Here is a 15,953-nt window from a genome sequence, read left to right as displayed (position 1 = left end):
GTTCTGAGCCTGACCAGGGATTTCCAAAATGGGAAAGAACGGTTCATCTTGGGGCTCAGTCGGCTTAAATGCATTTATCGCTGTAAGCGAGCAGTCACAAGCATTATTGATATATGACCAGGTCATTGTACTTGAAAATGTGAAGCCCACAAAGAAAATGTGTTGTAGTTGAAAGTCGCAAATGATTCTAAGAGCAAATGCGATCCCATGCTGTACTCGTTGCACCCAGTTAAATAGAACAGGTGCGCCTCCCATGCACCCAATACGCCAAACACCAGACGTGTATGTGTTCATGTAGACCCGACGCCGTGATAAGTGTTGACGAAGTCCCAAAACAGCAAAACAATAATCAGATGTGCAAGCTTCTCAAATGACAATGCCGCGCTGCTGCCAGCCGCCTTTGCCTTTCCAGGCCCACCACAACAGCCCGCACGCGACGAGCACCGTGATGCCCTCGGCCCAGAACGTCGGGCTGTAGCATTGCTTGCCGTAGCAGAAGACGTCGTCGTCCTCTTGACCCGGCCCGACTTGCATGGCATCCGCACCGGCCTGGTACACACTTGAGAAGATGGAGCCCCACACGACGGAGCCGATGGCGGGGACCGTCGCAATGATGCCAAAGTTGGTCGCAAAGTTCTCGACGCCCCAGATAATGGTCACGATGAGAGGCGTCAGACTGAAGATGGCACCGTAGCCGGCACCGACCAGGCCTGAGACGACCCAGAAACGTTCCGCGTGGTTCTGCGCGGCGCCCGAGGCGAGGAACAGGAGGCCGATCGACATGAGCACAGCAAAGAAGAGCATGAACACTACGCGCGAGATGGTGATCCGCCCCAGCGGCGACGACGGCCGACCCGGGCCCATCTGCACATGCTGGGTCTTGGGAGACGGCGCGAGGAGGTCGGTCAATGTGCCGATGAGCAGACGGGCGATTGTGCTGGTGATGCCGAAGATGGAGACATGAGTGGCGGCCGCGGTATGATCCAACCTCGATGCGACCGGAGGCATCAGGGTGCCCAGAACCGTGCCTAGATTGTTGATAAAGGCCTCGCCCGGTCCAATCATTAGCAAGAAGGCCAGGGCAAACGGCCACATGGTGTGATCGCTCAGGAATTGCCTCGTCTCGGCATTCAAGACCCAGTTCTTCTTCCATCTGGCATTGTTGTTGTTGTCGTCGTCGTCGTTCCCGGCCTCGTCAAAGGGACTGTCGTTCTCGCCGGCCGGCGTCGCAGGGCCAGCAGCACCGTAGTTGTGCCTCTCGGACCGGCTGAGCAGCGACCCTCCATCCAACAGTCCACTGTGCTCCAGCTCCTCAATGGCCTCGTCAATCAAATCCTCCTCGTCGACCACGTGGAGCGTGAATGTGCCAATGACCCCCATGCCGAATAGCAACAACGCCAGGAACACAAAGAAGCGGTACACGTCAACGTCGCCCCTGGTCCCGTCCGGCCGCTCCTCATAAAAGACCTTGGTGCCTGCCTGGCTCAACCACATGCCACTCAACCCAAAGCAGGTGATCGGGGTCGCCAGTGCCAGACCGCGGTACTTGCCCTTGCCAAAGTTCTTGGCAACGGTCGAGACGCTTGCCATGTAGCCCGAGCAGGTCCCCGCACCGATGCAGACAAACGCCAAGACCATGAGCGGGTAGGTCTTGTCCGCGCTGGCATGAGCTTTACCGACTGTGCGGTACTCCTCGTCCAGCTTTTGATAGATGATGGCCGCGATGCCGTAGCCTAGCCCAAAAAGCACGCCCGACACCAGCGCCAGCGGCGGCGCACCGTATCGATCGCAGAGGAAGCCGAGGACGGAGATGGGGAGGTACAGCGCGATGGAGCTGGCAATCGCCGCACCGTTGACCTGCAGCTGCGTATAGTGCAATCTCGACTGGAAGAGCGGCGCGTACATGGAGAAGACCATGTTGGACCCGGCGCAGAGCGCAAAGGCGTTTGCCACGATGAAGGCCACCATGCGGATGGCGTACTTTTTGCGGCGCTCACGCCGGCGGATGGCATAAGACGACGCATCGCTGTCCGAGACGGACTCGGTGAAGGGGTCGCTGCGGATGGAGAGGCGGTCGTCGGCGGGAGAGCTCGGCTCCCCATCGTTGGTGGGCATTGCGCCCGATGCTGCTTCGTGACGAAGCGTGCGGTCTATCGGACAAGGTAGCGAACAATGCTCGAATGAAAAGCAGAGGAAGAAAGTGAAAAGTCCAGTCAATGAGCCCAGCAGATAAGAATAAGAAGGCAATGCGAGGGTTGGGGATGGAGGTCGAGAGCCCGATGTCGAGAGCTCGAGCATGCATCAGCAGGACCAAGGCAGGTGACTGACTGACTGACTGACTGACGCCTGCCTTATCGAGATTGGGGCCGAGGCCGGCCTACCCGCATTGCGTCAGGCGGGCTAGCGTTGCCGTCATGAGCTTGAGCTTCCGCTCGGGACCGCTCGCTTAGTGTCACGTGGACGGGGTCCGGAGCCGATGCCGAGCTGATAGTGCTATCGATAACAGAAGATAAGATTCAGACGCGCCTCGAACGCGGTCCAGGACATCAACGAGTTCAAGTTGCCTTCAATTCTTGCTATTCCTACAGCCTGCCCTCGACTTCATGACTATCTATCATTGGCCTAACGCAAGAGCATCCACTCGAGGTGCTGAGGTTTTCCATCACACTGTCGGCGCAGACGCAGTGCTAATGAAGATGTCCGTTTCCGGCGAGGCAGAAGGCTGGGGCCGTGAGTTCTGATTGCCTCGAGTTGTGAGCAAAGTCGGTTTGTTCATTTAATTTGAATGAAACTTCCGCAAAAGGACGAACCTCGGGTGTACCGTATCTTTGTTTGCTGCGGACTGCTTGCCCTTACACTCGCTTCTTGAAAACAAGCGGACACCCATCCTGCACATCATCAGCTTGGCTCAGCATCGAGCACACTCACGACTTACCATGGGAAAGAGCGTCGCAAAGACTCGAATCTCTTCGGATTTCTCGGTGGCATGGTGCTCCCAGTCAATATCCAGCGACGCCTTGCCTATCATCAGCACCATGGACAGCGGCACGTATCGGCGCGCGAGGCAATCATGCGGCCCGGCCCCAAAGACAAGCCAGTTCTTCGTCTGGGAGGAAGCGTCGCCCGTGATCCAGCGGTCAGGGTCGAAAACGTCCGGGCGCGGATATACCTCTGGATTGTGGAGTGAAGGGTAGCAGGACGGCACGATCATGGCGCCCTTTGGGACGGTGTACTCGGGCGTAACGGGGAAATTCTTGGTCGCCAGATAGGGGACGAAAATCACAGGCGGGCGGTAGCGAAGGAGCTCTTTGACGACGGCGTTGGTGTATGTCAGGGACTCGAGCATGGGCAGGTTGGCAGGCACACTCTTGTCGCCATTTCGTGCTGCGAGGTTCTCCTGGCGGATGCGGTTGAGGACGTCTGGTCTCTGCGCCAGGATCTGAAAAGTCCACGTCGTGGCGCTGCTGGATGCATCCTGGGAGGCGAACAGGAACGTGAACAGGGTCTGGCCAATCTCCTCGTTTGTGAACTCGCGTATGAGATTCGATGGCTTCTCAGCGTCTGCGTCGCCAGCCGCGAGCTTCTCTCGATACTTGCTCGAGGCCATCATGTGCAGCACCCAATGGTCGACAATGCATGTTGGCTTGGCGCCGGTCGCCATGTTGGCCTTGCACATCGCAGCGCCCCTGGCAAAATGGGCATGGACAGCGTCTGCAGCACGCTTGCCGGTCCAGACCTTGGAAAAGGGCATGTACAACGAGAGCGGAACATTGACGAGCTCCATGGCCGCCGTGGCAAGATACAGGTTGTTGGCGATCTCCTTGATCGCCTCTTGAGGGATGTACTCACCAAAAAAGGTGCGGCATGAGAGTGCGCAGTTGATCTCCCGAAAGAAGGTCATGAACTCGTGGGCCTCTCCGTTCTTCTCCGTGCTGGAGGCGACAAAGCGGTCAAAGTAGTCAGAGAGGACCTTTTCCTGCACAGGGATATAGGTGGCGATGGCCTTGTTGGTGAAGAGCGGCGTGAGACCTCTGCGGTACTCGGCGTGCGCTTTGCCCTGCAGGAAGACCCAGGCGCTGTGGCCGATGATGTCTTTGGCGACGGGGACGATGCACGGCTCGGCGTGCGAGGGTGTCTTGAACACTTTGTGTGCGATATCTCGGTCTGAAGCAAGGACGACGAATCTGAAAGATGAGTATGAGTCTGGAAAGATGGGGGGAGTCTTGGGCGTACTTGTGGAAGACCGAGACGCAGCTGAGGGGGCCGCTCGCCCACTGCTCGAGATAGCCCTCGAATTTCGGGTAGAGCGCCTGGAAAAAGGGACCCATGAGCGGGATTTTAAACCGCGGTCCTGCGATGGAGCCTTTCTTCCAGATGTACATGGCTGTTGATTTTGTCAGTGACTGGTCTCCTTGTCTTCAGATGAGCCGAGTCACCTTGATCATAGATGACTAGGCCCAGCAGCATCGTGAGTATGATCTGCCCTGCAGACCACTGAGCATGAAATAAAGGCCAGGCGGGCCTCGAGTCATCGTGCCATCGCTGGCGCTCGGAGAGCTGCGAATTCGAGTTGTTGGAGTTTGCGGCAGCCATGGTAGCGGAAACTCCAATCTGGGTACAGGAAGAGTGGGAAGCAGCGCAGCTGGCAACCAAGCGTCTCATATGTCATTCCTCCTAGCGGACAGGTCTCCTCTTATTGCACACGTTGCGTTCAGGTGACATTATATCAGGCCATATTGCTCAGCACTGCGCGACCTGGACTGGACTCTTAGCACATGTCCATTGTCCGGTATCCCGTCAACACGGTTCCTGAGTAGGACCCGAAAAGGACTAGTCTCCGAACATGACGTGCAGGCGCACGACCAATCACTGCACGCAGTTCCTGGAGGCTAAAACCCAAGCGGGTGATGCATTCTCACTAGACCCAAGCAGGACTAGCCTCCGACCTCCATCATAGCGGGGTCCAAGTTCCGAATTGCAAGCGCCGCGTCTCGCATCTCATCCAGACTTGAGCCTCAAGAATCAAGTTAAGCCGAGCAGTCCGCGCAATTCATTCGTCAATATCCCTCTCTCGCCAGACTTAGTATGACAAGCGATTTACCTATCCATAGTCAGGGCCGAGAAGGGCCGGCCAAGTCATCTCACCTCGCAATGCGCCAGACGTTGCGCCGGTCCTGCACCGCCTGCGCAAAGTACAAGCATAGCTGCGACTTGAGCACGCCACGCTGCTCACGATGTATCAAGCGCAGGGTCGAATGCCATTACTCCAATGCACCTTTGACAGCGCCACTAATAACGTTCGGAGGCGCTCCCTCCTTCGACGCCAGCTTTGCTGCCCTTGATCCGTTCGACTCGTACCCGGTAACAAGGCTACCACGGAAGCACGTACAACGACTGATCTACAACTGTGGGTGCGCCACATCTGCCTATCACCAAGCCTTTTCAATTGACAGTCGCAGTCCTTCATAAGATAGCCTTTCAATATTATCCCCTCGATCTTGATTCGGCGTCGAATCCATTCCTCGTCTCCTGGTGGCCCCTGGCGCTAGGTGATCCGGCTCTGTTCCACGTCTCGCTGCAGACGGCGTGTCTCGACGAGGAGTTGCTGGCCCAGAAGGGATTTCATACCTCGGAGATGCTCATGGCCGACTCGGTTGCTCTTCTTCGACACAAGGTGGACAATGCAGCGCTCGCGGTGCAGGACGGGACCATGAATTCTGTCATCACGTTGGCTGCGATTGAGGTGAGGCGATAAACAGCTCTCTCGTCGTAGCATTGACAAGGGCTGACTTGTTCATGTGCAGTTCGGAAAGGGCAATCTCGCAGCGAGCCAGGTGCATATTGGCGGGGTGAAGAGGCTGGTGGCATTGAGGAAGGGCATGTACGCCGTCAGCCAAACGAGCCCGCTCACGGCGAGGATGGTCAGCTGGTGCGTCTTGTGAGATTTTGGATCAGCGAGGAGCGCTCACAGTGTACAGGGTCTCGATGATTGTGACAGGCGCCCCGCAGTTTGACACCCAGGACGACGCTGGCATTGGCGACGGCATACCGACGTTGTCGGACTGGCAGATTGACGCGGCGTCTTTGCAGCATAGTGTGCCCTCTCTCGATCGTCTCGAAATTGCAGGTGATGTGAAGGATGTTTTTATACGACTGAGCTACATCCTTTGGAAAGCGAGTACTACAGCCATGTCTAACACGAGGCTTCACGACCTCACGTGTTTCGTCGCACACAGATTGTTGCGCTCAAAACATGATTCGTCGGTTCATGAGCTCTCACAGATATCCGAGTGTCTACGTGTCGCCATGGTTTTGTATATGCTCATGCTCCAAGGACCAACGTACTTCTCACACGCAGTCATGCAGAACACGCTCGTCTGCCAGCTGCTTGAAAGACTCGAAAGTACTGTTGATGAAGAACCACGCCAGGCACGGTCGTTGGACGTCTGGCTGCTTGGGGTCGGCATGGCCACGTCGCTTGGGACCGATAATCACCGTCGGTTTCTGGACAGGGCGCGTCATGCGGCCTCTGTGTTTGAGTTCGGCGGGTCGGGGGATGCGCTGATGGTGATGAGGAGTGTCTTATGGCTTGAGACACTGCCTGGAGAGGGCATCTTTCGACAAAGCTGGGATGAAGCATTATTGGATTCAATCTGAACCAGCCTTGGTGCGTGACCTAGGCGTCCTCCTCGAGTCTTTCGACTCGCATCAAGCCCAGGCCTCGCTAGCAGAAACGCCCTCCTGCGGCTCTCGGACGCAACAGACCTTTTCCACGGCGGGAGATGGACTTTGCGTTCGCAGTGCACCTCCGGGTCCCAGTCCCAGCACAGCTTGCCACTGACGTATGGCCGCTGTTCACCGGTGCTCACTGTCTCGCGGTGCGCCGGTGGTGCTCACCCGTAGCTGGCCCCACATCCTCCGTGCCGTAACGCGGCTACCGTGACCGGCGCACCTGAGCGTAGTCAGAGAAAGGCCTACCCTACAGAGACGCTCTCACAGATTCACATTGCTCAAATGCTTGTTGTTGACTTTGTAATGTATTTGTGTAAATAAATGGAGCTCATCTACTTACTTCTTCCTGTTGTTTGTCTATTCCAACATTGTGCCAGCGCACATATATTGAGCTAGTTTGGGAACGTGAACACAATTTGTCGTTTGAGTAAACATCACACAAGCGGGCCCCGCGTCTTGATACACTTAACTCTGGAAGAAAGATACCGTAAACTAAAAAAAGGATCTTTGTTTCATGGCCAAAGCTTAATTGGCCACTGCCCGGAGCTTGCTCACCACTTTCTGTTCAGGGACCACTCGAATGATGATCCCGTCGTCAGGAGGCCCAGTCTACTAGACTAGTAGCGCGCAGAGCCGTAGTCGAGACTGAAACACAGAAACCGAAAGGGTCAGCATCACGACCAAGTTGATACGTCATCCCACACCGCGCCGATGCCGTATGTCAGCTGATCATCAGCAAGACGCCGTGGCATAGCAGAGGCTCAAAAAAGGCTGACGAAAGGTACCGCAGGGCCCCTCGCCGTGAATAGCGTCATGATCTTGAAGAATTCCTTCCCCAGGATTGCGGCGTCCTGCCAAGTGGATCTCCGCATCGGCAGCTCTTGCCAAGTCGGGACGCTATAGCGCTGCAACGCCGCCAGATGCAGGGACTGAATGTTCCTTCAGGATTTACGGCCGGCACATCGGCTTTCTTGATTTGGGAATCTTGGGATGGTGATGATGCTGACGGAGACATACAGTATGAACATGCTGAGGGTCACTGGCACTGCGGATCTGAGTTCGAACTTCAACACTACCAGTTGAGGCTTGCCGCTTGGCTGTGAGGTTGGTGGGCACTTTGCCTGACAGAAGCCGTTCGATCTCGCTACTTAGAAAGCGTCCAGGTTTCGGATGGCTCAAGGTTCACGAGGCTGTCACTACTGTAATCGCACGCAGCCGCACAGTAACGTGATCGGCACCCTCGCCCACCCTGACGCGTCGACACTAATGCAGGGCCTGCTGATCCTCGATCGTCATGACTGGGCTCTCACTCGCTGCCGTTACCGGCACTCAGGGACCCGATTTGCAACATGGACAGTCTGCGATGTCCTGCTGGCAACAGAGTCCCCAGTATCTTCAAGACACAGAGCCGTGAGAACCTCCCGTAGTCTCTCGGAGCCAAGGCTCACGACGTGATGTCAAGATGGACAACGCAGGCATCAACTTGGGAGGACGATTTGACTATAAAACGATCCAGGCTCTCCGACTCAAGGACTTCTTTTTCTTATCAGCATCAACAACCAACCACACAAACAAACAGCCCAATCAAACACGCACCACCAACACCAACCAGCTTCAAGCTTCACCACCAACAAACCACCATCAAAATGCACTTCACCGCCATCGCCATTGCCTTCGCTGGCCTCTTCGTCCCCGCCAGCGCTTGCGGCTGCCGCTCCCCTACTGACGGCTCCCACATCGTCTCCGCCTCCGAGACCTGCTGCTACCAGAACGGCGCCGACTGGGCTGGCACCGACTGCTCCGCCGACTCAATGTCCGAGTCTCTCCGCGAGTACGATCAGTGCTGCCACGGCAACGGTCTCATCTCCGACTGCGACTACCCCGACCCCATTGGCGACATCTTCGGCTCCTAAGCGCCTGGTGCGCCCGAGCTGGACACGCCCTGTCAACAGTACGATCTCCCATGCGCCCTGGCGGCCTTGGGTGCTTTTTTTTTTATTTTTAGCGATTTTGATCACGACTATTTATGATTGATAGCGAGTTGTCATCTGGGGACGGAATACAAGTTCCCGGCCTGTATCATCATACAAACAATATAAAAATTATTAAACCCCCCTGGTCCACATGGGTGATTTCAATGTCTGGCGCAGTACTTGGACCGCGACTAATTTCGCTTTGATCTTTGAGCCAGCTGTTCAGATTAATGCATTCGCTCCAATAATCTCTCATTCGAAATTTCATCGGCCCGGAACTTAACTCCTCTTCAGATCCCACGTGGAGCATACGGAGATAAATACAATTCAGTCTCACTAGACCTGCATTGTCCAGCCTGAGAACATCCACAAAGGTGCCACAAAGTTGGCCGCGATGAGAAGGCCCAGCGGTGTCTGCTGCATTGGAGCGGAGAACATTTGCAGAAGCGAGGCACTGTGTATGAGTTGTTCTGACTCGTCGTATAGTTTCTACCGTCGCTCCAACGCCAAGCAATGCAAGTGATGGTATCATTGATCATTGGCCCTTGCTGGGAAACTTGCGCCGAATGTCCTCCTCGGTGAACTGGCGGGTGTGCGACTCGAGCATGGCCATGCGCTCCTCCATGGTCATGGAGATCTGATCGCCCATGGGCACCAGGCACTCGGCCAGGGCGCGGTAGTTTTTGGTCAGGACACGCACCGTAATCATAATGTAGTCAATGTTGTGAAAGGTCAGCGCGTGCTGCGAGGCGTACAAGTCCTTGCCCTTGACGAAGGCGAGGGGATGGTCGCGCCAGTGCCGGAGGGGGTTAAGGTGGTGCGAAGTGTGGTAGCCGTCGTTGAAGCAGTGTCGGTTGCTCTGGTCCAGTCAGTCAGTCCATGTGTCTACACTTGACAGAACAAGCCTTACCGGCACATCAATCAGGGTGATGCTGGAGCGGTAGTCCGAGTCCGGCTCGTCAAAGTCCACGAAGCAGTGCTGGCCCCAGTTGCCGACCATGAGGCCGACGCGCAGCAGGAGAAACGGGATGAGGAAGACGAAGATGGTGGCGTGCTTGTTGAGCCGCAGCAACGTCGCCAGCGTGGCGTACCAGGTGAACTCCCACGACGCGGCCTTGAGGGCCAAGCCCGTCTTTCCCTTGGAGAGGAAATACCGAGGCAGGTCGAGCCAGATGAGGACGTAGAAGCGGCCAACGTAGTGGAGGAAGTGCCAGACATTGTCACGCTGGTACCGGAGGGTGGAAGAGAGGTCATCTGGCCCGTTTCCCTCGACTGGCCTAGTTAGCAATGACCTTTCAATGTTCTCAGAGACAGGGATAGCCGTCCTTACCGTGGTGGTGCTTGACGTGGTGGTAGTAGTACGAGTTCCATGAGTGGCCCATGAGGGGATCCGTGATGTACGGGTAGACGGCATCAAATAGCCAGAAGCTCTTGTTCAGGATGCCGCGCTGGTGAATGTGCTGATGCTGCATGAGGGTGTACGTCCTGCGTGTGTCAGCAGGCGAGTCCCCCAGGCGCAGATGGTGGCAGCAGCATACCCTACATAGCTGAGCTGCATAATGGTATGCGCGATCCCGTGGATCCACGTAAAGTGCCAAAAGAGGAAGAGGGCGCTGGGGACCGACGTGGTGAAGTAGAGGAGCAGATGCGAGAACATGACCACGTCTGTTTCGTGGCGCACGACCGGCTGGGCGAGCCGGACGTACGGCTGCAGCAGCCATCGATTCACCCACTTTGGGAGGGGCTGCGTGTGCAGGTCGAGCCCGTTGAGCACGGTCGGCACAAAGTGCGCGCTCTTGGGGTCATTGAGCGCATTGAGCGTCGCGATGGTGGTGTTCTGGCGATCTGGCGATGTCTGTCAGTCGGTCGCACAAATCTTGCTTGGCGTGCCCGTCGTGCGCATCGGGGCAAGGATGGATGGCTTACCCAAATGGTCGGCACGAATTGGATCCTCATGCTGCCGATCGGTATCGGCGCGCTCGACGCGTGTTTTAATGTCACCCTCGAGGCATTCCAGGACCAGCCTGTCAGCTTGCGTCAGGTTAGGGTCGTAGAAAATGTCCGCCATGGTGCTTCTCCTGCGCTCTTTGGAGGTCCTGGGCGTTCAAGGACTGATCGAGGCTCATTTCATTGCGGCGGGTGAGAATCAGGTGGTCCCTGGAATCCTGGATAGGGGTCTCTGATGAGTAATCCGATGGGTCTGAGGGGTTGCGTATACAGTACGTACTCCGTCTAGAGTATGGATACGGAAACCGTACGGAGAAATACCTAGGTACGCTGAGCCTTTAAGGCGCTGCAAGTGTGGCGTGGAGATCGCTTTAATCAACAAGTGGATAGAAAAGTTCATCAGCCTGCGTTTCTCGACGTTGAGGATTCATCGATCGACATCGGGGCGAAGCCAGTTCAGTACTGAGTGGATATGCTCGATTCCAGTGTCGACTTCTACGGTAGTATAATGTAGTCTATTGAGCACCATTGCAAGCATAATATTATTTCCAGTACCTACACTCCTACACATCTTACTGTGGCAACAAGCGCAAGCCCCTATTTAGCGTGAAACTTGTTGTAGAGGCTTAGGAACACGGAAAACTGAAGGATAAAGATAGATACGTGAGAGAACCTGGGGAATCGTATACAACGCCAACAATCTCTCTCATTTGTCTCTATAATTCTCTGTATCGAAAAAACCCAAGTCCTGTTTCTTCTCCACTATACTTGCACCGTTTCCTTGTTAGAATACCGTAAGCTAAGAGCTCAAACGAACCTAGGGGATGAAGCGTTTACCTACCATCGGAAATGTAGAAAATGTGTGTTGTCTACGCAGAATATTTTGACTGCGGTCATCGGGTGCCGAATTCACGAACAATCCCCTGCCCGTAACCGAACACCTGCGTGAAGTCGTATCAGAATGGCACAACATACGACCGTCACTGACATCCCACCATTTTCACCTCTAAAACCGAAGACAAAGTTCACAAATAGGAGACCGCAATAGACCCACGACAAAACCACCAAGCCCTTCGACAGGCCGCTCTCCGTGTACCAGGACCTCCGAGCGAAGAAGCAACAAAAATACGCAGCCCCCACCCCCCACCAGGGCTACGCCCTTAAAACGACTACGATAACTGAAGAAGCTCTGGCATGTATGCCTGCTGGTTCAACGCCCGCGGCAACCCCGTCATGGTGGGGTGGCAAGGACGTAGGCAGCGACGGCACCGAGAGCGAGGACGAGAACATAGCCGTGGAGGGAGATGTTGTCAGCCTCATCTGTCCAATGGCGCAGCAGGTCATAGCCGAGCCATTCCGCAACTGTAGGTGCAAGCACGCGTTCGAGAAGAAGACGATCCTGGACCACCTGCTCGTGAGCGACCCTATCCAGTGCCCGCGGACGGGGTGCTCACAAGTACGATTGCGCTCCGAACACCCTCATATCTCTGTTTGCTAACGGAACTTCGACGACGACTTCTACCTCGATCACGCCATGCTGCGGCGCGTCATGCGCGCGGCGGATTAGTCAGGCTCACAACCGCACCCAAGGCGTTGAGACGCTTGGGCTGACATGACACCGTAGCAAGGAATCATGGCCATCTTGCAGAATTCTACCAAGCAGATGGCAGCGATGAAGGAAAAGATCGGGAACCGTTTCAAGTTTTTCAACGACATCTTGGTCGACATTGACGACAACATCGACAACCACGTACCACGCTTCCTGCGGCCTGTCGTTCACAAGGTTAAAAAAGCCGAGGATGGGCAGGATTTCTACGTGATCCACCGCAGCAAGAAGATCAGCGTCCCTTAATTCTAGCCCATAGTGAATCCGCTACAAAGTCCCTTTGAAGGGGCGGGAAGCGTCCCTGAGCTCTTCTTCTCTTCTTTTCTCCCTAGCTTTGGATGGACATTTCTGGTGCCACTTATTGTTAAATAAACTCAATTCCAGCTTTATATACCTAGAGAGGTAAATTTCCAAGGTTAAGGAAATGGCAGACAAATGCAGGCGGCGCGAACCATTCGTTTATGAAAAAGCGTCGCTGGAGCGTCTACGTGAGAATTAGCTATAGCGCGAGAACTTGGCAGAAGCTTCCACTTGTGTCAAAAGTATATAATACCGATGGCTAACGATTGACTTGGGCTATGTTAGTCAACTTATGTTTCTTGGGAGTTGGACTAAGGGTAAGAGTTGAGGGCGGACCACTCGCTTGCGTGGATCACTCACTTGTGGAATACGTTGTATGATTGTGCTGTAGAGTGTCTCTGCTAGGCACTACACAATAAGCCTCGTTCATAATTAGATTTGCTTTTCGATGACACCCGAAGGGCGGGCGATATCACCGAAGAGCGGGGATTCTGTAGGCAATCTGCCTAGCCAAGGCAAGGCACATTGCCCTAGGTCACATGGTGGCTGCGCCTGCCAAGCACTGAGCTCCCAGTACAACAGCAGTCTTCGTGGTCATGTTTTCGAGAGTTGTCTCACCCTTATCATTAAATTTCCAAGTTCTCATTCGGAGCCCACATCCGAGCGCGCCATGGCCCATCAGACACACGAGTGTAGGCGATTTGCCACAGACGACTCGGCTTCGAGTCTCGGCAAAGGCCTCGTTGAGATCTCAGCCGTTGCAACACTTATTGGCGCTCCTATTGCTGAAACGCTCACTCTCGGAATCCGGTCAGCTGGCTGTCTGCCATGGGCATCGATGAGCTCTTTTGGTCTGCTTCACGTCGCCAAGGCGGCCCTGGCTGGTGCAATTCCCCACTGGCTGCGAGAAGCGATGGGTCTCCAGAACGGGAATGTTCTTGCTGCTGTCGGGTCCTCGGTCCTTCTGGACGCGAGAGAGTCTTCGAAGAAACGGCAGGCGGAATCTAATGTCGTCAAGATGATTACCATAACCGGCTTCACCAACCAGCGCGCTGGTGACTCTGATGATATGGAGTCAAAACAGTCTCGTGGTGAAAGTGTCTCAGCTGTGCGGACATTGATGCGTCGATTATCGGCGACGGACAAGGCCCCCGCACCGATTGCTAGATGCATTCACCACGTCGACAAGTCCACTGGCACGGGATTGGACTCAATCAGGGCAGCGGCACAGGGTGAAGAGATTCCTATCCACCAATTTGTTCCTGATTTTGCGGGCCAGCGCGGCCGGATCGCAGATGCCATCGTCCTCGGATTATCTCTCGTCAAAATTGCAGAGACTGTTGTGCTCAAGACCCTAGGGAGCGAAAGTCTCCATTGGTTCTCTACCGTGAGTTGGGCCTGCGGGTTCACCGGTGGTGCGGTTCTCATCGCTCTAGGTCATTCCCGTGACAAAATTTCCTCCGTCACTGTCGACTCCATTTGTGGACACCTGCCCTCGGCTCTCAACCCTGGAGGAGACGGCAAGATCTTGATAGGCTTGCCTTTTAATGTCCGACACAGTGTCGCTTGGCGGATAATGTGGTACTTTCACTCCGTCTCTGCCATGGTAGGCATCTTTGGTACCTTCCTTGTCATAGGTCACAATCCGCCCGCTGTTGTCTATGCCTGGATGGGGTTTCAGATTCTCTGGCTTGCTTCGAGAAGCATCGTGCACCACTTAGTTCCCAGTGCTCTCGGGTCCAGTCAGGGTATCGCTATCGCATGTACTTGGGATGATGCACCCCTCCATATGCGTGTCAAGCTCTTCGAGCTGATGATGGCTCTCTCCCGTCAGCAGGCTTCAATTCATCCTCGAGGATCGGCCACGTACGAGGCTGACTTAACAGACTGGTCGCTCATGAGGACGTATATGCACGCTGTCAACTGGCAACTCAGCGGTACCATTACTTTGACAACTGAGGATCCGCCTCTAGAATCGATTCAAGTCGTTGACGTCATTGGTGACTGCGTTTTACGATCAATGGCTTGGGTAGCTGGATGTGTCTATAACAACTCGAATATATACGACTCTGCCCTCGCCATTGTTCGCGTGCATGGTCGCTTACATTCGATTCCATCAGTCAGAGTGTTTTCTTGCAATTGCACCAAAGCCATACGAATGCGGTAGCGTGGCGACTCGCATGGGAACACTTGTGAGAAAAAGGTCTGGGTACTCTGGATGCCAGCTGTGAAGGCTGATGGCTCCAGCGGTTTCTTGTGTGCGTATGGCAACTGTACTCGTGGAACTCTAGCGGCTGAGTACACGACTGAGTCAGTCCTGGAGCAACGGCTCAAGTCCCTAGTCTGGAATATCAGTTTCACTGGAGTTGAGGATCTTGAGACAGTGCTTGCTATCTCAAGGGAAGCCTCACAACTTCTTACAGGACGCCTACGTGGATTAGATGCTTCTACTGCCCCACAAAAGCTTGAATTAGCAGCTGGACTTTACGAAACAGGTTTTAGAGGGGAGGACGGGTCATCCAACGACAGGCACGACGTAGCATGTCAAGCGTAATCGCAACGGTCGAGCTTCGTAAATAGAATGCGATACTAAGACGAATGCGGGTATTTATTCTTTGGTTTGTTTTTTCTTATAAATAAAAGGCTTTCATTAAGTATGGTAGAGTATTAGATTATAAGGTACTAACGGTATTCCTCGTTTCTTCCCCTTTTTCTAACTTATCGTTAGATAGACTCAATCCGTACTACTAAGCTGTTCCAACAGAGCTTAGCCCTCAACAAGATTACATTAAGTGTATCTAACGATAAAGTAAGAGAAAGGGAAGAGCGGGGAAATTCCTAGCCCTTTCTTAATAAATATATTACGAAGCCCCCTATTAGGTGCCTTACGAGGCCCTCTCATATGACCCTTACAGGGGCCCCCTAGAGCTTACAGGGATCTTTCTGGGGCCTGATATAAGGGTCTATAGCGCTTACGAATTCAGTGCTTCTAAAGTGTTGTGGGCTAAGCCCTGTTGGAACAACTTGGTAGCTCAGATTGAGTCTATCTAACGATAAGGTAAGAAAAGAGAAAGAAAAGGGAATTTACGGTCCCCGTTTCCAATAAAGACCCGCGAGGTCTGTGCGTCCTCGCGGGCACGCGTCACGTGCCTAGGTGAACCGGCCTGGGTCTTATACCCAGCCGCCAGCAACTAGTAGAACCGTGTCAGAACTGGGTTTAATGAAGAGAGTGAGAAGGTGCATAATGTCGGGAGGGCGCAGCTAGATCGCTACGAGTACGGGGTCCTAAGTGACTGTATTAATCTCTTGATCTTCCTAGAAGTATTCCTCGGCTACGAAGGTTCTTCCCTTAGTGCGCCCCTATGCACGTGACCTAATCGGGGCTTCCTAAGCCA

The 15,953-nt window shown here is 54.4% G+C and overlaps 6 protein-coding genes across 6 annotated transcripts; 4 read left to right on the top strand and 2 right to left on the bottom strand.

The window, feature by feature from the left end:
* Positions 1-366: 366 nt before the first annotated feature.
* On the bottom strand, positions 367-4,593 carry J7T54_005197 (uncharacterized protein; the record flags this gene model as incomplete). The annotated part of the gene is made up of 5 exons (XM_051508624.1): positions 367-2,150; positions 2,329-2,377; positions 2,936-4,184; positions 4,234-4,384; positions 4,437-4,593. The coding sequence occupies 5 exons, from the start codon at positions 4,591-4,593 to the stop codon at positions 367-369; spliced, it is 3,390 nt and encodes a 1,129-aa protein (XP_051360239.1).
* A 558-nt stretch (positions 4,594-5,151) lies between these two features.
* J7T54_005196 (uncharacterized protein) lies at positions 5,152-6,657 on the top strand (the record flags this gene model as incomplete). Its single annotated transcript, XM_051508623.1, has 5 exons — positions 5,152-5,407; positions 5,460-5,743; positions 5,805-5,929; positions 5,979-6,127; positions 6,359-6,657. The coding sequence occupies 5 exons, from the start codon at positions 5,152-5,154 to the stop codon at positions 6,655-6,657; spliced, it is 1,113 nt and encodes a 370-aa protein (XP_051360238.1).
* Positions 6,658-8,378: 1,721 nt separating this feature from the next.
* On the top strand, positions 8,379-8,645 carry J7T54_005195 (uncharacterized protein; the record flags this gene model as incomplete). Its single annotated transcript, XM_051508622.1, has 1 exon — positions 8,379-8,645. One exon carries the CDS (start codon positions 8,379-8,381, stop codon positions 8,643-8,645), a length of 267 nt encoding a protein of 88 aa, XP_051360237.1.
* Positions 8,646-9,240: 595 nt separating this feature from the next.
* Positions 9,241-10,773, bottom strand: J7T54_005194 (uncharacterized protein; the record flags this gene model as incomplete). Its single annotated transcript, XM_051508621.1, has 5 exons — positions 9,241-9,564; positions 9,616-9,977; positions 10,036-10,190; positions 10,244-10,550; positions 10,632-10,773. The coding sequence occupies 5 exons, from the start codon at positions 10,771-10,773 to the stop codon at positions 9,241-9,243; spliced, it is 1,290 nt and encodes a 429-aa protein (XP_051360236.1).
* A 1,077-nt stretch (positions 10,774-11,850) lies between these two features.
* Positions 11,851-12,504, top strand: J7T54_005193 (chromosomal organization and DNA repair protein Mms21; the record flags this gene model as incomplete). Its single annotated transcript, XM_051508620.1, has 2 exons — positions 11,851-12,108; positions 12,277-12,504. 2 exons carry the CDS (start codon positions 11,851-11,853, stop codon positions 12,502-12,504), a joined length of 486 nt encoding a protein of 161 aa, XP_051360235.1.
* Positions 12,505-13,228: 724 nt separating this feature from the next.
* Positions 13,229-14,090, top strand: J7T54_005192 (uncharacterized protein; the record flags this gene model as incomplete). The annotated part of the gene is made up of 2 exons (XM_051508618.1): positions 13,229-13,945; positions 13,995-14,090. The coding sequence occupies 2 exons, from the start codon at positions 13,229-13,231 to the stop codon at positions 14,088-14,090; spliced, it is 813 nt and encodes a 270-aa protein (XP_051360234.1).
* Between the last annotated feature and the right edge of the window lie 1,863 nt (positions 14,091-15,953).

This window comes from Emericellopsis cladophorae, assembly GCF_022114955.1.
Source record: "Emericellopsis cladophorae strain MUM 19.33 chromosome Unknown NODE_47_length_183754_cov_115_773156, whole genome shotgun sequence".
In the NCBI taxonomy this organism is placed as follows: Eukaryota; Fungi; Ascomycota; class Sordariomycetes; order Hypocreales; family Bionectriaceae; genus Emericellopsis; species Emericellopsis cladophorae.
This window is presented reverse-complemented; position numbering and strand designations above follow the sequence as displayed.